The 17,410-nt window shown below is 40.2% G+C and overlaps 1 protein-coding gene across 1 annotated transcript in view; it reads right to left on the bottom strand.

Annotated features, from left to right (window-relative positions):
- Positions 1–105: 105 nt before the first annotated feature.
- LOC137404974 (uncharacterized) overlaps positions 106–17,410 on the bottom strand; it is a 24,834-nt gene continuing 7,529 nt past the window's right edge. The window contains exons 7-15 of the mRNA XM_068091201.1: positions 12,368–12,732; positions 11,664–11,739; positions 10,685–10,843; positions 9,732–9,940; positions 8,659–8,941; positions 7,906–8,112; positions 3,105–3,142; positions 886–1,056; positions 106–592 (exon numbers count right to left, since the gene is read on the bottom strand). Of these exons, the coding sequence (XP_067947302.1) occupies positions 464–592; positions 886–1,056; positions 3,105–3,142; positions 7,906–8,112; positions 8,659–8,941; positions 9,732–9,940; positions 10,685–10,843; positions 11,664–11,739; positions 12,368–12,732 (1,637 nt within the window). The 3' untranslated portion in view covers positions 106–463. The remainder of the gene's footprint in view (positions 593–885; positions 1,057–3,104; positions 3,143–7,905; positions 8,113–8,658; positions 8,942–9,731; positions 9,941–10,684; positions 10,844–11,663; positions 11,740–12,367; positions 12,733–17,410) is intronic.

The raw sequence follows: 17,410 nt of genomic DNA on the forward strand, positions 1-17,410 counted from the left end.
AACACATGCTCTATGGATTGAGAAAATGCGCAAGGTGCTATGGTATGCTACAAAGTTCTATTTGCATCAAAACAGTCCGTAACATCACGGAATTATCTAAAAAAACTATAAATAGTAGAAAAATAGACAGAAGTATAACAGCTCGTTTCTTTGAGAAATTTATTCTCATTGGGCATGTGATATAATGGAGCCATTTTTGACTAAGATGATAGGTGCAGCAGGTGTGTTAAGTTGCCAAAACCCAGTGACACTAGTGTCACCGATATCACTATATGGATGCAGTTCCAGTTGTACCATTTGCTGGAGAAGGAATAAGAAATTTGTAACATTACATCTTGGTGTTACAACCCCATGATCAATTATATGTAGATTTGTATTAAAACGCTAGCTTAAAAAATGATGCATACAAAAACACAAATAAATATACATAACTTAGAACCTCATTTACCGTTGTTTGCAGAAGTTAATATAATCGGAACTGCCGATTACTTCCATTGATCTGGGCACCTGATACTGTGGCATTCTGCCGAATTATATCAGCTGATGTTGTACGCTGTCTGGGGTGTAAAGGCTTGTGACCTCTAAAACCTCTCTGTAAGAAAACAAACAAAAGATTTTAACAGGCCAACTGCAATGGCTACAATCTAAAAACTCGTAAACTAATACAGAAACTACCGATGAGTGAAACCGTTTTCAAAAATCGGTGATTTTTAGAGCCACAATTTGCGAATGAGATGCAGCTCTTGGTGACTCTGTTGCCAGGAAATCCACAACCATCACAACCAATATGAATTTTAAGTCAATTGTCTAATTACATAGACAAAGAAAGGAAATTGTGCCACTCCAAGATTTATTTCTCCACAACATGTTTTAAGAATATCTTACAGGTGTAGCAGAGAAGGACCTGTGATGCGGACCACCTTTATAGGGAGGGTGTGGTTTCAGCTGAACCTTTTCACTGCTCAGTGTATTAGCAAAGCCGCTGTGATTGGCTGAGGTGTGACCATTGTACAACACAGAGCTAGCAGGCATTGGAGGTGCCAGTGGCTGTTCACCCTAAACAAAAATTTTGTGCAACATGAGAAAGCTGCGCGAGCTGTGGCCTGTGTCCTGCAACAGCTTGACAAATAATAGGGTCATACGCATTGCGCAATACATTGGAAAAGGTGAGCGAAATGAGCGTAGGGGACACACACCACTGTATAATAATTAGAGTAATGGACATACATCGCTGTATAATAATTAGAGTAGGGGACACACACCACTGTATAATAATTAGAGTAGGGGACACACACCACTGTATAATAATTAGAGAAGGAGACATACACCACTGTATAATAATTAGAGTAGGGGACACACACCACTGTATAATAATTAGAGTAGGGGACACACACCACTGTATAATAATTAGAGTAGGGGACACACACTACTGTATAATAATCAGAGTAGGGGACATACACCACTGTATAATAATTAGAGTAGGAGACATACACCACTGTGTAATAATTAGAGTAGGGGACACACACCACTGTATAATAATTAGAGTAGGGGACACACACCACTGTATAATAATTAGAGTAGGGGACATACACCACTGTATAATAATTAGAGTAGGGGACACACACCACTGTATAATAATTAGAGTAGGGGACACACACCACTGTATAATAATTAGAGTAGGGGACATACACCACTGTATAATAATTAGAGTAGGGGACATACACTACTGTATAATAATTAGAGTAGGGGAAACACACTACTGTATGATAATTAGAGTGGGGGACACTTCCAAATGTTTCAAACAGCAGTTGAAATAAGGTCATTTATAGTGCTATTTATGATATATAGATAGTAATATAAATCTTTTATTATCACAACTAAAAAAAAGGAACTATAATGGCTTGTAATTAAATAACTATAATTAGCCGATTATTCAACTATATTAATCATAACTACAATTATGTAACTACATGTATAATTTTATAGAATTTTAAAGCATTTGGCAACTGAGAGACATACAGTCAAACATGGATAACTCGAACTTCACGGGACAGAGCGAAATTGTTCGAGTTATTAGAGTGTTCAAGTTATCAGAGCACTGTCACAAGTCCATGTATTAATTTATTTATCAGTAGATACATGCACATATACAAACTATAAGAGAAATCAAAAGCATAAATGGCTTGTTTCAAATTAAATGCTTCTAATGTAAAGTTTAAAACTTTTCTATCAAAAAGTATAGGCGATTTTTCTATCGCTTGAGATTGTTTTGTTGTTTGAGGTGATGTTATTGCCAGGACGTTTTTTAGATTAAAATTGGCAAAACTTGATCGTTGTTGAAATGCTCAGAAGAAAAGACATCTTTTTCTTTTGAGCGTTTTACCCACGACCAATTTTGCCGATTTCTCTTGAAGTTTATGCGAAGGTCACCTCACTTTTCGATGAATCCGAAAGGCAATCGCTAAGCGATGTTTGGTAAAAATCAAAATTCACCAACCCTTTAGAAAAGTCGTTGACAAAAATATTTTGCCGACTGTGGTAATAACGACGCCTATGATTTACAAAAAGTTGAGGGTTACCTCTATGGCTTGGAATAAAGTGATTTTCTAAAGCGATAACAACCGTCTCGGTAGCCGTTGGGCAAAAAGCTGTTCGAGTTAACAGAGTTGAGGACGAGTTATTTATAGCAATTCATCATTACGTGGGAACGGACCAATGAAAGCGTTCGAGCTATCTGTGGGCGAGCTATCCGTGGGCGAGTTATCCATGTTTGACCGTAGTTCTAATATAGCTACCGACCTGCTGCGCAGTAAATATGCAATTACCGATAACCTTACAATCAATGCAAGAAATATGGAGCTATTCTCAAAAGCCAGCAATACTAAGCGTTTTACAAAAAATTCTTGCATGAATAAAACTATGCTACACTAAAATAGATTTACTAACCGTAGATAGATCATTTGGCCACAAAGGTGAAACATCTCTAAGAAAACACAACAATTAACATAAATAATAAAATAATGAAATCATAATAAAATCATAGAGGCATAAGAGGCAGATACTCTGATGCCTCTGATAATGCAGAAATGAGTGATGCATCTTACCTGATTTGATCTATAAGAATGAGGTCCGTCCTCAACCACTAAAATAGACAATGCAAAACATGGTTGTAATAAGAGTATTTGCATTGTGTTACAAGGACCCTGGTCTTTCTGAAAGCACACTATGGTAAGAAGGCACTAGCTCCTAAAACTGCACATGGACCTTAGACACTAGCTTCTTGAAACTCCACTGCAGTATATGAGCACGAACCCCCTTGAAACTCCACTGCAGTATATGAGCACTAGCTCCCCTTGAAACTCTACTGTAGTATGTGAGCACTAGCCCCCTTGAAACTCCACTGTGTTATGTGAGCACTAGCTCCCCTTGAAACTCCACTGTGTTATGTGAGCACTAGCTCCCCTAGAAACTCCACTGTGTTATGTGAGCACTAGCTCTCCTTGAAACTCCACTGTAGTATGTGAGCACAAGCTCCCTTGAAACTCCACTGTGTTATGTGAGCACTAGCCCCCTTGAAACTCCACTGTGGTATGTGAGCACTAGCTCCCCTTGAAACTCCACTGTAGTATGTGAGCACTAGCCCCCTTGAAACTCCACTGTGGTATGTGAGCACTAGCTCCCCTTGAAACTCCACTGTAGTATGTGAGCACTAGCCCCCTTGAAACTCCACTGTAGTGTGTGAGCACTAACTCCCCTTGAAACTCCACTGTAGTGTGTGAGCACTAGCTCCCTTGAAACTCCACTGTAGTGTGTGAGCACTAGCTCCCCTTGAAACTCCACTGTAGTATGTGAGCACTAGCCCCCTTGAAACTCCACTGTGTTATGTGAGCACTAGCTCCCTTGAAACTCCACTGTAGTATGTGAGCACTAGCTCCCTTGAAACTCCACTGTAGTATGTGAGCACTAGCTCCTCTTGAAACTCCACTGTAGTATGTGAGCACTAGCTCCCTTGAAACTCCACTGTAGTGTGTGAGCACTAGCTCCCCTTGAAACTCCACTGTAGTATGTGAGCACTAGCCCCCTTGAAACTCCACTGTGTTATGTGAGCACTAGCTCCCTTGAAACTCCACTGTAGTATGTGAGCACTAGCTCCCTTGAAACTCCACTGTAGTATGTGAGCACTAGCCCCCTTGAAACTCCACTGTAGTGTGTGAGCACTAGCTCCCCTTGAAACTCCACTGTAGTATGTGAGCACTAGCCCCCTAGAAACTCCACTGTAGTATGTGAGCACTAGCTCCCCTTGAAACTCCACTGTAGTATGTGAGCACTAGCTCCCTTGAAACTCCACTGTAGTATGTGAGCACTAGCCCCGTTGAAACTCCACTGTAGTATGTGAGCACTAGCTCCCTTGAAACTCCACTGTAGTATGTGAGCACTAGCCCCCTTGAAACTCCACTGTAGTATGTGAGCACTAGCCCCCTTGAAACTCCACTGTAGTGTGTGAGCACTAGCTCCCCTTGAAACTCCACTGTAGTATGTGAGCACTAGCCCCCTAGAAACTCCACTGTAGTATGTGAGCACTAGCTCCCCTTGAAACTCCACTGTAGTATGTGAGCACTAGCTCCCTTGAAACTCCACTGTAGTATGTGAGCACTAGCCCCGTTGAAACTCCACTGTAGTATGTGAGCACTAGCTCCCTTGAAACTCCACTGTAGTATGTGAGCACTAGCCCCCTTGAAACTCCACTGTGTTATGTGAGCGCTAGCTCCCTTGAAACTCCACTGTAGTATGTGAGCACTAGCTCCCCTTGAAACTCCACTGTAGTGTGTGAGCACTAGCCCCCTTGAAACTCCACTATGTTATGTGAGCACTAGCTCCTTTGAAACTCCACTGTGTTATGTGAGCACTAGCCCCCTTGAAACTCCACTGTGTTATGTGAGCACTAGCCCCCTTGAAACTCCACTGTAGTATGTGAGCACTAGCTCCCCTTGAAACTCCACTGTAGTGTGTGAGCACTAGCTCCCCTTGAAACTCCACTGTAGTATGTGAGCGCTAGCTCCCCTTGAAACTCCACTGTAGTGTGTGAGCACTAGCTCCCCTTGAAACTCCACTGTAGTATGTAAGCACTAGCTCCCCTTGAAACTCCACTGTAGTATGTGAGCACTAGCCCCCTTGAAACTCCACTGTAGTATGTGAGCACTAGCCCCCTTGAAACTCCACTGTAGTGTGTGAGCACTAGCTCCCCTTGAAACTCCACTGTAGTATGTAAGCACTAGCTCCCCTTGAAACTCCACTGTAGTATGTGAGCACTAGCCCCCTTGAAACTCCACTGTAGTATGTGAGCACTAGCCCCCTTGAAACTCCACTGTAGTGTGTGAGCACTAGCTCCCCTTGAAACTCCACTGTAGTATGTGAGCACTAGCCCCCTTGAAACTCCACTGTGTTATGTGAGCACTAGCTCCCCTTGAAACTCCACTGTAGTATGTGAGCACTAGCCCCCTTGAAACTCCACTGTAGTATGTGAGCACTAGCTCCCCTTAAAACTCCACTGTAGTGTGTGAGCACTAGCTCCCTTGAAACTCCACTGTAGTATGTGAGCACTAGCCCCCTTAAAACTCCACTGTGGTATGTGAGCACTAGCTCCTCTTGAAGCTCCACTGTGTTATGTGAGCACTAGCCCCCTTGAAACTCCACTGTGTTATGTGAGCACTAGCCCCCTTGAAACTCCACTGTAGTATGTGAGCACTAGCTCCCTTGAAACTCCACTGTGTTATGTGAGCACTAGCTCCCTTGAAACTCCACTGTAGTATGTGAGCACTAGCTCCCTTGAAACTCCACTGTGTTATGTGAGCACTAGCTTCCTTGAAACTCCACTGTAGTATGTGAGCACTAGCTCCCTTGAAACTCCACTGTAGTATGTGAGCACTAGCCCCCTTGAAACTCCACTGTGTTATGTGAGCACTAGCTCCCTTGAAACTCCACTGTAGTATGTGAGCACTAGCTCCCTTGAAACTCCACTGTGGTATGTGAGCACTAGCTCTCCTTAAAACTCCACTGTGTTATGTGAGCACTAGCTCCCTTGAAACTCCACTGTAGTATGTGAGCACTAGCTCCCTTGAAACTCCACTGTAGTATGTGAGCACTAGCGCCCTTGAAACTCCACTGTAGTATGTGAGCACTAGCCCCCTTGAAACTCCACTGTAGTATGTGAGCACTAGCTCCCTTGAAACTCCACTGTAGTATGTGAGCACTAGCTCCCTTGAAACTCCACTGTAGTATGTGAGCACTAGCCCCCTTGAAACTCCACTGTAGTATGTGAGCACTAGCTCCCTTGAAACTCCACTGTAGTATGTGAGCACTAGCTCCCTTGAAACTCCACTGTAGTATGTGAGCACTAGCCCCCTTGAAACTCCACTGTAGTATGTGAGCACTAGCTCCCTTGAAACTCCACTGTAGTATGTGAGCACTAGCTCCCTTGAAACTCCACTGTAGTGTGTGAGCACTAGCTCCCCTTGAAACTCCACTGTAGTATGTGAGCACTAGCCCCCTTGAAACTCCACTGTGTTATGTGAGCATTAGCTCCCTTGAAACTCCACTGTAGTATGTGAGCACTAGCTCCTTGAAACTCCACTGTAGTATGTGAGCACTAGCTCCTCTTGAAACTCCACTGTAGTATGTGAGCACTAGCTCCCTTGAAACTCCACTGTAGTGTGTGAGCACTAGCTCCCCTTGAAACTCCACTGTAGTATGTGAGCACTAGCCCCCTTGAAACTCCACTGTGTTATGTGAGCACTAGCTCCCTTGAAACTCCACTGTAGTATGTGAGCACTAGCTCCCTTGAAACTCCACTGTAGTATGTGAGCACTAGCCCCCTTGAAACTCCACTGTAGTGTGTGAGCACTAGCTCCCCTTGAAACTCCACTGTAGTATGTGAGCACTAGCCCCCTAGAAACTCCACTGTAGTATGTGAGCACTAGCTCCCCTTGAAACTCCACTGTAGTATGTGAGCACTAGCTCCCTTGAAACTCCACTGTAGTATGTGAGCACTAGCCCCCTTGAAACTCCACTGTAGTATGTGAGCACTAGCTCCCTTGAAACTCCACTGTAGTATGTGAGCACTAGCCCCCTTGAAACTCCACTGTGTTATGTGAGCACTAGCTCCCTTGAAACTCCACTGTAGTATGTGAGCACTAGCTCCCTTGAAACTCCACTGTAGTATGTGAGCACTAGCTCCCCTTGAAACTCCACTGTAGTGTGTGAGCACTAGCTCCCCTTGAAACTCCACTGTAGTGTGTGAGCACTAGCTCCCTTGAAACTCCACTGTAGTATGTGAGCACTAGCTCCCTTGAAACTCCACTGTAGTATGTGAGCACTAGCCCCCTTGAAACTCCACTGTGTTATGTGAGCACTAGCTCCCTTGAAACTCCACTGTAGTATGTGAGCACTAGCTCCCCTTGAAACTCCACTGTAGTGTGTGAGCACTAGCTCCCCTTGAAACTCCACTGTAGTGGAGTCTACATGCACATAAAATGTTTTTAACAACTACATGTACGTAAAATGTATTTAACAACTACATGTACGTAAAATGTATTTAACAACTACATGTACGTAAAATGTATTTAATAACTACATGTACGTAAATTCTATTTAACAACTACATGTACGTAAAATGTATTTAAAAACTACATGTACGTAAAATCTGTTTAACAACTACATGTACGTAAAATGCGGTCATCAGTTTCTTAGTGCATAAGTCTATTTTAGTCTCGGCGTGACAACCAACTGGATTGCTCATATGTACATATATATTGCAAGCAGTGACATCTTCAAATAATACAAACTCCAAAAAAGAGGTTATTGAGACAAGGTAATGTATGTTAGTGGTTGTGCAACTCCCATACAAACCTTTGAGCTTATCATTAAGCCTGTCAAGTGACTGCAGGATGCGATGCTCCTCAATTGAGAGGGCTGACATGGGAACAACTGGTCGACCATTTTCGGCAAGCTGCTGCCTGTAATCCGAGTCCATGGCCCGAATGATCTCTTGATCAGATAGACTCTCATGAGCGGCAAGTTTCTCTGCCGTTAAGTAGGCCATCATAGATTCTGACACTAGCAACAAGCATGGCATCAATTGCAGGTGGTTACTCTGACACTAGTGACAATCATGGCGCTAATTTCTGGTGGTTATTCTGACACTAGCAACAACCATGGCACTAATTTTCAGTTGGCTACTTTGACACTAGCAACAACCATGGCACTAATTTTCAGTTGGCTACTTCGACACTAGCAATAACCATTGCACTAATTTTCAGGTGGCTACTCTGACACTAGCAACAACCATGGCACTAATTTTCAGGTGGTTATTCTGACACTAGCAACAACCATGGCACTATTTTCAGGTGGCTACTTTGACACTAGCAACAACCATGGCACTAATTTTCAGGTGGCTACTCTGACACTAGCAACAACCATGGCACTAATTTTCAGGTGGTTATTCTTACACTAGCAACAACCATGGCACTAGTTTCAAGTGGTTACTCTGACACTAGCAACAACCATGGCACTAATTTCAGGTGGCTACTCTGACACTAGCAACAACCATGGCACTAATTTTCAGGTGGCTACTCTGACACTAGCAACACGCATAGAGCTTACTGTTTTGAGGTGTGTTATTGACCATGGCTGACACAGCAGGCTCTGATGCACTCTGAGTTGGTCCGCCATGTCCGCTTGATGCAGAGTGTCCGTTAGTCAATCCATGTTGGCGTGTGACTGTATCATTTGTATATGCACTGCGAGTGCTCTCGGCAGATTGAAGAAAGGATTTCTGGTCCTGTTTGGGTCGGTGCAAAGGAGATTGACCTGAATCACTGCTTGTTCCCCTCCTCAGGCCTGTCGACTGGGCTCTTCCAATCTGATTAATGTTGGAAGCTGTTATCTGAACAAGTAGATATGCAGAATGAGGTGCAATATGAAGTATGCGGTGTAAAGTTATGTCGCACTAATTTGGGCATGAGTATTTATGATGATGTCATCAGCACGTGTTGACCACAGCATTGAGGTTTGGTTAAAAAGATGTTGAAATCCTCACTGGCGGATTCTGTTTTCCAGAAAAAAAACTTTGTATTTAAAATTTTTAAAAGCTATAAGCTCACTATTACGATAATAAAATTCAAGCAGCATTTTTTATTGGTTTTGTCTTTTATTTTGTGTTCTTATTAATTTATTTATTTTTATAAACTTGTTGAACTCTATCAGCGGTATTAAAACTAAAAGATGTCTAAAAGTGCCACAAAGACAAAATCATCTTACATGATGACCTAATGACACTCGGGCATTTCATTGGTCATTGGTCTAACCATTGAAATGCAGAGACAACATTATTAGTCAAATATTAAAAAACTCGGAATATTTATTATGGTGACTCTGGTTTACAAGAGTTTGCTTCATAAATGGTTTAGCAAACTGTATGTGCTGTAGAGATGGCAGAATTAATTACTCGTTTAGGTAATTCTTGTCAACATGGTCTAAACATTATAATAGTTGGTAATGGCTATATTCAAGTAATCCATGACTAAATAAGACCGATGTTTGCTTTTTCCATTACATAGACTCTTCAACAAATTATCGAACACAATGAGATCAGCTTTCTTATATTACAACAGTGATGGAGTCTATACAGAGACAGAGCTCCAATACTGGACCGCCTCTCATATGTACTACATTACTTTTTTAATTGATTGTTTAGGAGGTTCTGATGCTTGTGTGTGGTGCTGTACATCGGCAGGAGCAGATCTGCTGCTGGAGGGACTGTCTAACAGGCAGTCTCTCACCTTGTCCCACAAGACATCTATTTCTGCATCTGTTGGAGTTTTGTCGAGCGGTATGTCAAACAGGTTAACCATACTGGCCTCGCCTATCCTAGCCTTAGCTCCAGCTGTTCAACAAATAAAAAGTCGGCAAATAAAGTAAACTGAGTAATTAACGAACTAATGTACTGGTAAGTAATAACAATGACTAATGTATTTGCTCCGTAATATCATTCGGCAGTGTAGATCAATTGATGTAGTCATTCGCAAAGCAAATTGACAGTCACAAAACCGGTCAAAAGCTAATAACAGTTCACCGGCTAAAGTACACAGATATACTTTAAAGATATAATATTATCAGTAAATGAGCCAAACCTACAGGATATATAAAAACAAATTTATGATAAGAAAGTAGGAGATCTAATTTTCAGTACAGTTAATGTGGTCAAGTCACACCGGAAAACTGGAATGGATTTTGTTCACGGATGGTAATAGATTAGCATATCTACATGTAATGGAAAACTGGAATGGATTTTGTTCACGGATGGTAATAGATTAGCATATCTATTTCCTTTTAAAATATATTATGAAAAGCCAAAACAAATGCCAAAACAAATGATCAGGCAATAATTCTAATAAGTGATAAATGTGTAACTTTATGAAATTAATTGAGACATTCGGCTGTCATAATTTATTTCCATCAACACTGATAGATGATGTCGAATAGCTCTGTTGACGCACGAAACTTTACGTGAAGACTGATGGATTTACTCATCGTAAACCAGTGGGAATAAAACAACGGTAGGACAACTCTAAGATTGCTCGAGCCAAATTGAGGCACGCCTGTAGATATATGCACATATTGCACTAACCTGGACCGGACACTTGGATATTGTGATCAGCCACAACAGGACCCTTGGCTGAAGAACTCGGTGGCTTACCCGCCACAGATTTTTCAGCAACATTTGGAGTTATGGCTCCTGAAATATGTGGGACATTAGGCTTGGCTTTTTGGACTGGTCGAGGAATACCTAGGTAGAGAAGATAAATTCATACTTCCTGCATAAGATGAAGTAATACCTGCAGCAACTAAAGAATAAACAATTATTCCGTTAGTTGGTTGACAGGGATGAGATACTGCTTAAAGATCTGATTGCGTCAAAAAAGTCGATCAAATGAAATTAGGACTAACAAAAGGCTAAAATATCAGCTAGAATTTGATGCCATTTTTGTCTTTGTAGACTAAGCCTGTCCGGAGATATAAGCGTAGACGTATAAATATTTGTTATTAGCTTTACTTTCCAGAATAGACTTTGCTGTCTACAAAAAATGAACAAATCGTTGAGAATAGACGTCAAATATGCGCCTCATCAATTTGTTGTAGAATTACAGCAATCATTGTTTATAAAATCAGTGAAATTGATTAGATTTTGATTAGTTACAATACAGCCAACAAATTAAAAAGTCAAGTCATTTTTTTCTTCTTGTATGGTCAAAGGGATGAGTTTGGAAAGATCTTGGAATTGATTAGGCAGTTTACAAGTATTTGCCTGTTCTTATAACGTAAAATATCTAAAACGTAACAAAGCGTTCCTGGAACGAAATATTTATGTTGTAGGAGGTCTACTGTACACGTGTATCCAGGCACTAACAATTCAGGCTAATTTTGATTGGTTGAAAAATGTTTATTTATGGATCTATGAGCGCCCAAAAACAGACGCCAAAGTCAATATGGTTTGTCGTCTTACATACACACTACACATGTGAACACGGCAGGAACAGTTGGCATAATAACTAAGTGAATGTAAAAGCTAGAGTGTAATTTTATTAGAAATAGGAGAAAAAACTTACTACTAGGTGAAGAGCCTTTCTGGAAGAAAACAGGCTCGGATTGACTAGGGGAGAACCTCACTGTCTTTTTTGCACTCTGTAAAACGGGCATGCAGTCAAAAGTTTGTTCATATTGCCACACCTATGAAAGGTAGAGCTCTTATGTTTTTACAAGGGCAGGCTTAAAACCTTTGGATATTCAAGTGCAGTAATATAAATCATAAATTAGCCTATGGCTCTATGTCTGTGTTTGGGGTTAGCACATGGGAATGCTAGTTCACAATGCCCTTTATAAAAATATGTCACGCATTCATCGACAGGATTTACACTAAAGGTTACTTTGACTTTATAAGAACAGATAACAGGGGAAGCGCGAGCCGGGGAAGGGGAGGGTCTGTTATGGCTAGTGGTCTATCATGTCTGATCTGTCCACAACAGGTTGGGGTTCGATTCCCGAAAAAAGCCTCTGGTGGTGACAGCAATGACATCCAACCTCCAATTAATCTCTGCAACTGGGTGTGTCTCTAGGAAGGTTCCTTTGCCACTCGACTCGGACATGTCCAGTCAAGATCATTGAGTCATTGTTTTTGCACCACAATGCTCTTAAAGACACACACAGCCTCTGCTTGCAGTAATCTAAGCAGACGTCATACTAGATCGTCGAAAAATTATATAGGAAAGAAGAAATTTTCCAGTTGGCTGTCTAGATGAAGAAGATAACTTACTTGCGGCATTTGAACTTTCGAAGATTTTTGATGTTGCTTTGTGACCTCGAGACTATCCCTGATATTGGGTGAAGAATGAGATCGTGGAAGGGTGGTTGATAATAAATCCCTTCTTTTTAAAATGCTTCTCGGAGCTCCGCAATCACTAGCGCTTTCGTTGAAGTCATCATTGTTAATTATTGAGTTTTCTTCTAAGCGGTTCGTGGGACTGGGGTGAGGATCCTTCCTATCAACTGCAAAACCGCTATGGTCCATAGTAGAGCGAGCATCTTGATTCATGTTGCTGCCAGCCCAGGCATGAGTGGGAAAGTCTGTAACAATAGTCTGCGACTCCCTCCGACTTTTAAGGTAGAATGAATCCGTATCTATAGGAGTGATCGATGAATGACAACTCCAAAACATATATTCTGCATACCAATATATACATTCTATTTTTTCAAATATATACATATTTCTCAAATTTGGTGTGTCCGGTCCGTGTCCATGTATGTGTATGTCCAGCTATAGCTACTAAAATCTTGGAATTAAAATTTCACAATCTGAAGGATTTGAACTCATGGCGGTAACAACCACAAGTTTTAAAACCATGCACTCTACCGCAGAGCTACACCAGGCACATTAATCATATCTACTATCATATACGATATGCACACGCTAAATGAGGCATTATTTGAGCATTGCGCCCGCGCGTTACGATGGCCCTGTTATAAATTATTTCTTGTCTACCTCTAGGAAACACGATGCTTTTTTATTAGAGCAAATTTTTTCTGCCACATGATATCAACAATAATTTCTCTCGAAATTAAATGTTGGCGATTTGTGTACTGATTATAGGCTATACGTTATTAAGAGATATACGTTACTCGCCATGGCAAGTTCAACGGTATCCATTATGTTGAAAAATGACTCACAAACGGATAAATGATAAAATTTTATTCAAAGTTTGAAGTTTACTAAAATACATACTAAAACTTCCTTCAAATATACCTATGTGTTTAGTAAACTAAATTCATTTAAGTTAGATTCAGCATTTATGCTACACGCCTGTCTTTAAGGTAAGAACTCTTCACGTAGTACATTGTAATGTTATATTATCTTGCAGATCATAGCCACAAAATGCACTAAAGTGATTGTCGGTACCTATGGTTACTAAGGTTAACATATTGTTTTGTTACTATTTTTTAATGATGATCATTTTTACCAGGAGGTGATTGCATTAGATAATTATTATGGGTTTCTATACCACTCTATGTACGGCTAATAGCCTACAATATTTTCACATGCAAACACTGGCATGCCAATTTTTGCATGCCAACAATGAAACGGACTAAAATCATATAATTGTATACCAAATAATTTTCCATTGTAATCGTAGCAAAACAGACTGTATTTAGCCATTACTTGCTAATGATTTCACATCTACATTTAAACACCTTTACATTTTTATTTTACCTCTCAATTTATTTTAATGAAACACTTCGTTCAAGTTATGAATATCTAAAAATTATAGTTGTTTGAAAACCTTTGTAGTTTTTATTTCAAGTTTATTTAAACTGCACAAAAATACTTTTCCCATGATATGAAGTTTAAAAATTATAATGGTAAATGTTGCATATGTTAAAAAACACATATTTTCTGTCTAAAGACCTATTTATTACCCAGGCAACGCTGGATAGTACAGCTAGTATACATGTATAAAAAAACAGTATTATCAAAAATTATGCGACGAGACAATAATTCAGACCTTTGTTCATCTTGGAACTCTGGCTACACCAATGATAATCCATTTAATTACTACATATTGCACATCAGTAGATGTAGAAATTACTCATTGTTCTAGCAAAAAAGCAAAACCTTTTAGTCTCATTTAATAGCGGAGGTGATAGAATATGTAGTGTCATGTTATATCTCCATTAATGATAGTCTAGCCAGGTTACACCCCCCCCTCCCGTTGGCCTCTCCCTAGCCAGGTTACACACAAAATCATCTCTACCATTGTATATATGCAGAGGTGATAGAATATGTAGTGTCATGTTATATCTCCATTACTGAGCATCCAGCCAGGTTACACCCCCCCCCTCCCATTGGCCTTTTTGAAGGCTACCAATTATTACAAGAGTTGTTCAAATAATATTGCAATAGTACCATAAAATTAATCAGCTGAAAATACAATAAGCAAATAACTAGTATATATTTTGATCAAGGTCAGTTGGATACAAGTTTGATTGAAAAGACTGATTGCCATTTGCTGCTTATTGGAAATTTACTCCATAGAAATTATTAAAATTTTTTGCATCTAATGGTATATGGCTGGTGGTGGTTTCTAGCAAAATTAAAGCAGTAAATCGTTGCTATCAGCAAATGTCTCTTAAAATGTGAGCTGGTCTCTTGTGTTCTGATGGCGATGTATAAAATTATATAGATTAGTTGATGCAAATACTTCATACTCCCTCACTACTACCTTACTCCATACTGCCTCACTACTACCTCACTCTATACTCCCTCACTACTACCTCACTCCATACTCCCTCACTACTACCTTACTCCATACTGCCTCACTACTACCTCACTCTATACTCCCTCACTACTCCCTCACTCCATACTCCCTCACTACTACCTTACTCTATACTCCCTCACTACTACCTTAGTTCATACTCCCTCACTATTACCTCACTCCATACTCCCTCACTACTACCTTACTCTATACTCCCTCACTACTACCTTACTCCATACTCCCTCACTACTACCTTAGTTCATACTCCCTCACTACTACCTCACTCCATACTCCCTCACTACTACCTCACTCCATACTCCCTCACTACTACCTTACTCCATACTCCCTCACTACTGCATCACTCCAAACTCCCTCACTACTACCTTACTCCATACTCCCTCACTACTACCTTAGTTCATACTCCCTCACTATTACCTCACTCCATACTCCCTCACTACTACCTTACTCTATACTCCCTCACTACTACCTTACTCCATACTCCCTCACTACTACCTTAGTTCATACTCCCTCACTACTACCTCACTCCATACTCCCTCACTACTACCTCACTCCATACTCCCTCACTACTACCTTACTACATACTTCCTCATTACTACCTTACTCCATACTCCCTCACTACTGCATCACTCCATACTCCCTCACTACTACCTTACTCCATACTCCCTCACTACTACCTTACTCTATACTCCCTCACTACTACCTCACTCCATACTCCCTCACTACTACCTTACTCTATACTCCCTCACTACTACCTTACTCCATACTCCCTCACTACTACCTTAGTTCATACTCCCTCACTACTACCTCACTCCATACTCCCTCACTACTACCTCACTCCATACTCCCTCACTACTACCTTACTACATACTTCCTCATTACTACCTTACTCCATACTCCCTCACTACTACCTTAGTTCATACTCCCTCACTACTACCTTAGTTCATACTCCCTCACTACTACCTTACTCCATACTCCCTCACTACTACCTTACTCCATACTCCCTCACTACTACCTTACTCCAAACTCCCTCACTACTACCTTACTCCATACTCCCTCACTACTACCTTAGTTCATACTCCCTCACTACTACCTTAGTTCATACTCCCTCACTACTACCTCACTCCATACTCCCTCACTACTACCTTACTCCATACTCCCTCACTACTGCATCACTCCATATTCCCTCACTACTACCTCACTCCATACTCCCTCACTACTACCTTACTACATACTTCCTCATTACAACCTTACTCCATACTCCCTCACTACCACCTTACTCCATACTCCCTCACTACTACCTTACCTGTTGAAGTGAAAACAAACTTTTTGTTTTTAAAAAAAAGAGCATTCCAACTGATTGCAAATCTACATCATATTCCAGCAGATCTCATTCCAACAAATAATCTTTCTAAATCTTTGCATCTCCTTACTCGGCTTATTCTAAAGGTTTATTTCACATTAAATATAGATTGAAAGATCTTTCATGATATGGGTCCTTGTTTTTAAATGACAGTTACAGGTTTTCAACTTATTTCAGGTTTTGTGATATGAACAGATTGCGTATATCTAACAATTACTAGTATTTTGAAAATTGCTAGCTGCTTCAACAATCCTGAACCTAATATTCGCTCTCTTAGCAGAAAAATTATTCTAAACGCTATCATAAGTATTTATTCATCAAACCATTTACCTAATTTTATTGTCTAACTCTTGCCTCTTTTTTTTTGTTCAATGATTCTTGTATGGCATAATTTGAAAAACTTTTCTGTTTAAAACGAAATTACTACTAATAAAGTAATATATATTTTTGTATGAATGCATTTTACTTTAATTAATTTATTTTAAAGCTTAAAAACAATCATAATTACTTCAAGTAGTTCCAAACAACATCAAACACATGCACTCTAGAAACTTTGTAACAAGGTTGGAAAAAACCACGGTTTTTATGAAAAACCAGGTTTTTTGGTTTAAACTAGTTTTTATGGTTTAAACTGGTTGTTATAATTTTACCAAGGTTTTTGCAATTTTAAGTCCAATTAACATCACTTACTATAGCTGCATGATTGAGTATTGGACATACATATGTGGAATCATCTGTTAAAGATGGTACTGTGGGAGTTGTTATGGGAAAAGAGAGAAAACATATGGAAATGTCTTTAATCAAACATGATCAATGAAATGCAGGGCAGAGATCTCATCACATAAAGTGAATGTTTTAAATACAGCTCTATGTATAAGTAGGAACTTTAATCCAAGTGATTAGTCATGTGGTAGTGTAGAGCAGAGCATAATGCAGATGCATTGCTAGTGTTTGGAGCAGTGGCAGATGAGTCAACTTCTATCACCTGAATATTAGCATCACTGTCTAAATTGGTGTTTTCAGCTTGAAATTTTGCTACGGGAGCTTTAAGCCTATCTGCGTGACCTCGTGTTACGACAGCACACCTATTATATTTTGCCTTAAAACCTTTGCCCTTTGCAGTTTGAGTGAAAAACTGACAAACGGGATGCTGTTTGCGAGGCATGTT

Source organism: Watersipora subatra, chromosome 9 (genome assembly GCF_963576615.1).
Source record: "Watersipora subatra chromosome 9, tzWatSuba1.1, whole genome shotgun sequence".
Classification (NCBI taxonomy): Eukaryota; Metazoa; Bryozoa; class Gymnolaemata; order Cheilostomatida; family Watersiporidae; genus Watersipora; species Watersipora subatra.